The sequence below is a fragment of the Carettochelys insculpta genome, chromosome 6 (assembly GCF_033958435.1).
Source record: "Carettochelys insculpta isolate YL-2023 chromosome 6, ASM3395843v1, whole genome shotgun sequence".
Lineage (NCBI taxonomy): Eukaryota > Metazoa > Chordata > Testudines > Carettochelyidae > Carettochelys > Carettochelys insculpta.
Genome location: NC_134142.1, coordinates 94,874,632 through 94,882,121, shown reverse-complemented (window position 1 = coordinate 94,882,121; position 7,490 = coordinate 94,874,632). Strand labels below are relative to the sequence as shown.

At 44.9% G+C, this 7,490-nt stretch overlaps 1 protein-coding gene across 2 annotated transcripts in view; it reads left to right on the top strand.

Annotated features, from left to right (window-relative positions):
- Nucleotides 1-404: 404 nt before the first annotated feature.
- The window catches only part of DNAJC24 (DnaJ heat shock protein family (Hsp40) member C24), a 57,850-nt gene continuing 50,764 nt past the window's right edge, over nucleotides 405-7,490 (top strand). The window contains exons 1-2 of one of the 2 annotated variants that reach the window (XM_074997656.1): nucleotides 405-591; nucleotides 7,281-7,423. In XM_074997656.1, coding sequence (XP_074853757.1) covers nucleotides 7,316-7,423 — 108 coding nt within the window. In that variant the 5' untranslated portion in view covers nucleotides 405-591; nucleotides 7,281-7,315. Of the gene's footprint in view, nucleotides 683-7,280; nucleotides 7,424-7,490 lie in introns of both variants that reach the window. The other variant, XM_074997655.1, reaches the window with a different exon arrangement.

Below are 7,490 nucleotides of genomic sequence, written 5' to 3'. Positions count from 1 at the left end.
TTAAAAGGAATTGGGGTTGTTTAGTCTTGTTAAACAGAAGATTAATAACAGTCTTCAAAGGGCCGGGAGGCGGCGGCCTCTGGCTAGGGGTGGAAGTCGGTTTCTGGCAAAGGGAGAAGGTCTTTGCTCAGCTGATCGGGGGGAGGGTGTAAAGTCACGGGGCTACCGGCTCCGGCCGCACCTGAGGACCGGTGTCCATGGTCGTAGCCAGAAGGCTGAAGAAAACTGGGAGCGCTGAGGGGGGATGTCCTTGTTACTTACTGGGAGCTGCAGCAGTTCTGAGTGATCGGAAGCTCCCTCTGTAGCCATGGAGACAGCGTCAGCCTAGACGGGGTGCACTTCCGATTGGTGCTTCGCCACAACTGTCCGGTTGGAAACAGCCCCTGGACTGCGCAAGGGTCCTACCTCCGTCTTACCAGCTCTCGCGCGCTGCCCGGGGTCCGTAGGCAGGTGCCTCTTCCCGGCCCGACTGAAAGCAGCGCGTTTCCTTCCGGAGGCTCCTGCTAGGCACCGAGTTGCCCACTGGGGAAGTCGCTACTGTCTGAATTCGCGCGGCATGCGGCTTCCGGCTGGGCCGGCGCCGCCGCGGAGGTGAGGCTGGGCTCTGCCGTGGGCTGGCCGCTCCTCAGCCTGTCTGTCGCCTCCCCTCTCGCGGGGCAGCGGCGCAGGGTCAGGCCCCCCGGTAAGGGATTCGGGAGCCTCGTGTTCGAAGCTCCTTGGGGGCGGCGGGTTTGGCACCAGGCTTGGGCCAGGTCTCCCTGGTGCTCATCGCCTTACAGCCTAATTCGGGACAGGCAGCTGCTCTTCTAAGCTGGGTTACCTGGAAGCCTGTGGGGCGGGGGTGGATATACGGGGTAGGTACTGCGCTTTGTATGTAGATAGGGCCTAGGTTCGTACTCGGGTGCCTTTAACACAAAATGCAGCCCAGACAGCCCTTTCCCAGTGAAGACAAGGGGCGTGACTTATTCTAGCCTAACTACATATGCGGCAGCTCTTATTGTGCTGTCTGTGTGCCTCACTGCCTTGTGTCCTTCTGGTTTGTGCAACTTACGTGCCTTCTCAGGAGCTCTTACTTGTAGGGAACCCAAGTAATTTATTTCCTGGCGGCGTTAGACTTTCCAAATGCGCTAAAGCACGATTTGAAGTGTAGCTGCACCCTTAGCTCAGGGCAGAGGCGTTTTCAGCCCCTTATATCATAAGGGAAGAACTGTGTCTGTTTCTTTGCACAAGAGCAGAAGGGCTTGCTTGTGTCTGTGCTCTAGTTTGAAGAGCTTTTGGGATCTTTCGAGGTGATAGGTGCTATCTAAAAGAAAGAGATCACTTTTCCCATTCATAATACTCTGCCTAAAAGAGAATAGCCAACAGTCTCACATGCTAAATATGGGATTTTTTTGATGCTGTCGTCTTAGAAATTAAAAAAAGAAATTTATTTTTTCCTTTCCATTTTTAGAATAGAGATCAGGACATGTTTCTTACAAGGCTCAACAGTTTTGCTTGAACCTTTCCTTTCTCTAATCAATATTTATATATTAAAATGTAAGTATGGGTATTCCTGTAAAATAGTTGTTTTACCACATAGTCGAGATCCTACTAAGTTGAAAGATTCCTGACAGTAGTCCCAGTCTTGCAGTTAGTTCCATATAGCTGCCTCGGTTGGCAAGGATTTGAGTGTAAACATGGGTCTTAAAGGAGTTTAGATGTCTCATTATTTTTTTAATGAATTACTGATAATATTCAGCGTTGTTTTGAAGGGCATCAACCGCAAATTTGAGCCAGTTTTAAAAACTAGTTAAATGTATTTGCAGGACTTTCACCTGTTCTAGAGGCCCATTGATACTTTTTTCTCATTTTTCCGAAATTTATTATAAATGGTTCTTTTCCCAGTTGTTCTTGAAAACACCACACAACCAAGAAGGACAATTCTTACCTTATTCCTAAAAGTGACTTACATGGGTTGATTTGTCAGCATGGATCTTATTGCTGGATTGAGATTTAATTGCCTGTCTGTACAACACAATGCACAAAGTAAAATGAAAAATATTTTGTTCTGCCATCTATTAAGTATTGTCTTACTATAGCATAGCAAGTGTATATTACTTGTAAAAATTGTGGGATAAAAATAATTCAGAAAGAACTATACTCAGGTCCTTTAAGTTTTGCAAAACAGTTATTAGGAGTTAATCTAAGTGAATTATTAATAGCAATGGGAAATATTTGTTGAGTGAGGGACAACCTTTGTAATTGTAGGACTGTGGAGATGACAGTGATTGTACTTTTGACTGTTGCAGGTACTTTTATGCATGTTAGCTTATAGAAAAATGTTTAAATAGAATTCTCATGTTGAGTGGGAGGCTGCTATAAAAAAAAGCGAAAATGAACTGAAATACTCTTTATTTAAAAGGAAAAGTTTTGTACAAACTCAGCTAAAGAATATATTTGTTTAAATACTTCTGTAACGTTCTTGTCACAGAACTAAACACACTTTCAGCTTTTCATACTTGAGCAGTTGAAAAGGTTTATTGTGGTTGACTCAGTTTTCATGTATTCTACTTACAAATGGAGTTACAATAGTGTAAACAAATCAAACCACATTTCAGAATTATATATTTATTCTGTTGTTTAGATTGCTGAGATTATAATGTGAGATTCAATGATCTTCTGTGCAGCAGAGCAGTATGAAACAGCAGAAATAGTACTGATGAAATGCAGACGATATAGCTGTCATGATATGTTGCATATTTCAATTCTCACACCAGATTGCTTCAACATTTTTTTTTCCTGCCTGTAGTTCTATAGTGAAGTGGTCAGTGTGAGGACCGAAAAATAGTGGAACAACACAAAAGGAAGGAGAGACGGGATACACATAGTATGACGCCCTTTGATACAGAATAAACTCATCAGAGGCAAATCTGCCTCTTTGATTTTTAAGTAATACATTGGCTTCATACGTTAAATACTTGTCTCCATTATGGCATATGACCTCTTGCTGTCATTGGCTATGTCTACAGCATAAAGGTGATTTTAAGGCGCTCGGCTCCATTTTACAACGTGACTGTCTTCACTGCAAATTCCATTAGGTTGATTTTTAAGGGGCGCTAAGATCGACTTTCTCATCCTGCTCCCCCAACACAGTGTAACATCAAGTTCAAATTTAAAAGGTCAAATTAATGATAGTGTGGAAACAGCATTACTTTAAATCAATTTTATTGGCCTCCAGAGGTATCCCATAATGCCCCACAGGCATCCAATGTGGCTGCTTTCATGTCTGCTGCTCTTTAGGTATGCAGGAAGTAGGTAATGGAAGTCCAGGAATTTTAGTTCATTTTCTTTCTGGCCAGTGTGGATAGCATGCCTCAATAGCCATTGCACCTAGCCATCATAAATTTTCAGGGTTCTAGTTCTGATATGAGTTCTTAAGTTTGCAAAAGAGCTTCAGCATGGAAGCATAATGAGACCCTGGATCTCCTTTCTGTATGGGGAGATGAATCTGTGTTGAGCAGACTGCGAATCAGCAGAAGAAAGCATGGACATTTAAGAGAAGATTTCCCAGAGCATGACAAAGAGAGAGTATGCCAGGGACATTCAGCAAATCTGGATCAAAATCAAGGAGCTCAGACAGGTGTATCAGAAGGTGAGAGGAGCCAACAGGTGATCTGAGACATCTCCCAAAACATGCCTCTATTACAAGCAGCTGGATGGACACCATTCTTTGGAGAGACCCAACCATGTTCTCCCAGTTTAGCATGCACTCTTCAGGAGACCACCCTCAGGTCTTCAATGGAAGCCGAGAGGGTCAGGAGGCGGCAGAGGCCGATGAAGAGGATGATGCCGCCACTCACCAGATGCCCAAGGAAGCTGATCCTGCCAACCCAGAGCTCCTCACCCTAGAGCCAGTCCCCTCATCAGCACTGGGTGCTCTGGGGTCCAGCAGTGCTGGAGGGGTCTCTTCTGGTGCGTATATTTTTTTAAACTGCTACAAGCGGGTTACAGCTGGGTTGGGGGTATAGATTTATTTCTCTTGAGCATATTTTTCAAATTGCTACAAGCAGGTTGCCCCTTAGAACAGCTTGTTAATATTTCTGGGCACTTACCCTATTCGGAGATCTCCATGAAGGTCTCAGCCAGGTACTCTTTTATCTTTTGCACAAGGTTTTTGGGGAGGTCCGATTTATTCCGGCTTCCATGATTGCACACCTTGCCATGGCAGGCAACCAGTAAGTAATCTGGCATCATGGCACCACACAGCATTCTTACAAATTTTCCAGCCCTGTGTTCACACAGTATGGGCATATTTTCTTTTTCATTCTTTATTTTTAGGAGGTTGACGTCTCTTTTGGCAACTTAGAAGAAGTATGGGAAGTTTCATGAAAGTTTGTCTCTTAACATTATTGTACTGCTTCCTGACTATTTAAATTTCCAAGGATTGCCCTTCCACACCATGTGGTTGGTGGACTTCCTGTCTCCCACTTCACTCTGCCTGGTGGCTCTCCTGGCCCTTGTCCCCTCCCACCATGCTGCTAGAGGCCTCCCCCCGCCACCCACTCTACCACCGCATAGCTGCGAAGGATTTATGAGGAGCACTTAGACAGGTGGTTTCCACCCCCCGCCCCCGTGCTTTACATTTTACAGGGCTGACAACCCCCACCCCACCATGTGGCCAGTGGGCTCAACACCTCTCCCCCCACCTGGTGGTTGCCGGGCTGTGCAGACCGTGCTCCCAGACACCAGCATATCCAGCTTTAAATGGCTTTTTCCCTGCACGGGATGTATGAGCAGCCTCCAAGAAGGTTTTTTTCTTCACTTTATGTTTTATAGGGTTTTGTTTCAGTTGATTCGTTGTCATCCTTAAGAAACCAAAAGTGGGCTTGAAAAAAAAAATTGCAGTGATTGTCAGAGACGCATTCATTGTGTGTGTGTCAGTGCTTTGTGTCACTTTTAAAAATTGTGTCTAAGTTTTGACCTAGACTGTCTTCAACAGGTGGCGTGAGTGGGGGAGACAAGGTTTCTGTGATGTGCTTCAGGAAAAGAGCCAAACAGGACCTCATTCTGCAACAGCTTGAAAAGACATAAGGAGTGAGCCAAAGCTGCTGCTGAAAGAAAGTGGACACAACATTGGCAACGAAGCATGTTGCAGTGCTGAGACAAGGACTCAGCAGAGCTCTTGGTGGCTGCCAAGGAGCAAACCAAGATCTTGTGGTCCACGCTGGAACTGTGGAGGGAAACCCACCACAGAACTTAGTTAGGCAGGCTTTTCACCCTGTTGCTCAACCTCCCAATTATATTGCTTGACCCCCACAGCCTAGCAGTCCACCCCCAGTACTTCTCCACACTGTAAAATGTACACATTCCACCACATGTGACACCTCCCTACGAAATAAAAAGAATATTTTTGTGAAAACCACATTGTCATTTACTGGTTCAGATGGGGGTGGGGGTGCAGTTGGAGGTGCTTTCATAAAGGTCAAGCACACATCATTGTGGGCGGTGGTGGTATCACAATAGTTAAATGCAGCAGATTGATGTGGCTGTCTGCTCATTCATAAAGCTATTTTTTAAGCCTCCCTGATTTTCATTGCTTCTGCATGTACATTACTGAATGCCCCTGTGTCCAGATGTGTATAAACACTGCCCAGGGCATCTGCTGCTTTAATTCAGGCTGGTATGGAATTTTCTCCCTTTGATTTGCAAATGTTGTGGAGATACAGCACTCTGCAACAACAGGAGGGATGTTGGCTTCACAAAGGTCCAAACAGGTCAAAAGGCCCCTGAATCTGGCTTTTAAACAGCCAATGGTACATTCCACTGCCATTTTGCACTTTCTCAGCCTGTAGTTGAAGTGGCCCTTGCTGCAGTCCACAGTGCCTGAGTATGGTTTCATGAGCCAAGAGAGCAGAGGGTGAGCAGGGTCATCCAGTATCACTATGGGTGTCTCCACATTGCCAGTCTTGATTTTTCTGGTCTGGGAAGAAAGTCCTATCCCAGAGCTTTCTGTATAGAGCTGAATTTCTAAAGATGTGTATGTCATGCACCTTTCCCAACCATCCCATGTAGATGTCAGTGAAACGACCTTTGTAATCCACCAGCGCCTGCAACACCATGGTGGAGTAACCCTTGTGGTTTGTGTACTCTGAGGCTAGCTGGTCCAGGGCCAGGCTCAGGTGTCTGTCACACCATGGCAGCAAAGCCATCCACTATGTCTTGAACATTTCCCAGAGTAATGGTCTTCCTCATCAAACAGGCACAGGTTGCCCTGGATACCTGGATCACCTCAGCCCCCACCATAGATCTGTCCACCCCAAATTGATTTCCCACTGACTGGTAGCCATCAGGCATTGCAAACTTCCAAAGAGAAATTGCCATTTGCTTGTGAACTGTCAAAGCAGGTCTCATTCTGGTATCGCTGCACTTCAGGGTGGGGAGACAGCAGATCACAAAGTTCCCTGAAAGTGACCTCGTGCATTCGGAAGTTTGGCAGCTACTGCAGGCCATTCCAGACCTCCAAAATGATGCAGTCCCACCAGTGTGTGTTGATTTCATATCTCCAGAACTGACGCTCCACTGCAAGCAATGCATCCAGTGCAGCTCTGCATTCTTGATCTTCAGTTCTTCAGTATCATCGGACTCATCCACACCCACTTCATATTCCCTCTTGTCTAATAAAATACAACATGATAGTTCAGAAAGTGGCCATTACAGTGTGCAGTAGGTCTAAGCTGTTCAGGATCCATGCTAGTGCCATGCAGCAGCGTGAGCTAGGGTAGGCTTTCAAAGACAGCCCAAAAATGGTGCAAAATCCTTTGGGCTGTGTTTTCCAATGGCAAGTGGGTGGGGTGTTGCACTCTGGATGATATCAGACACCCACAAGCACTTGCAGCACATTTTTTCCATAACACACTGGTACAAACCCCCAGAATGCAACAGGGCTGCAGGCACTGTGGGATAGGTACCCACAAGGCATTGCTGATGCAGTCAAACCTAGCTAAGGCGATGATGACACGCTATGTCGACTTTCTGGACATTTGTGGACACTCATCTTCACCTTTATAAAATCTAGATGTATAAAGTTGACATCAATAAATTCACTATGAAATAAAGTTGAATTTAATGATGTAAATTTTATTTCGTAATGTAGACCTAGCCATTGTTAGGATGAGATTGAGGGTTGGAGTTGCATTCTCCCAAGTACCCACATTTTTCATGTTTCTAATTGCTCACACTTAATTCTTTTAAATGCACTCTATCAATTAGTATCACAATATTTTATTTATTTTGTTCCGCAGATCTCAAAAGAAGCCACTTCTAGGCTAGTCATATAATGGCCTTTGAACACAGACCACAAAAAGACTGGTATAGAATTCTTGGTGCAGAACCATCCGAGACCCTGACAGAATTGAAACAGAAATATCAAAAGCTGATATTATTAGTAAGTATATTTTACTTTATTTACCTGATGCAAAAAAACTAAGTACAGTTTTCAGTTTATAAATTCT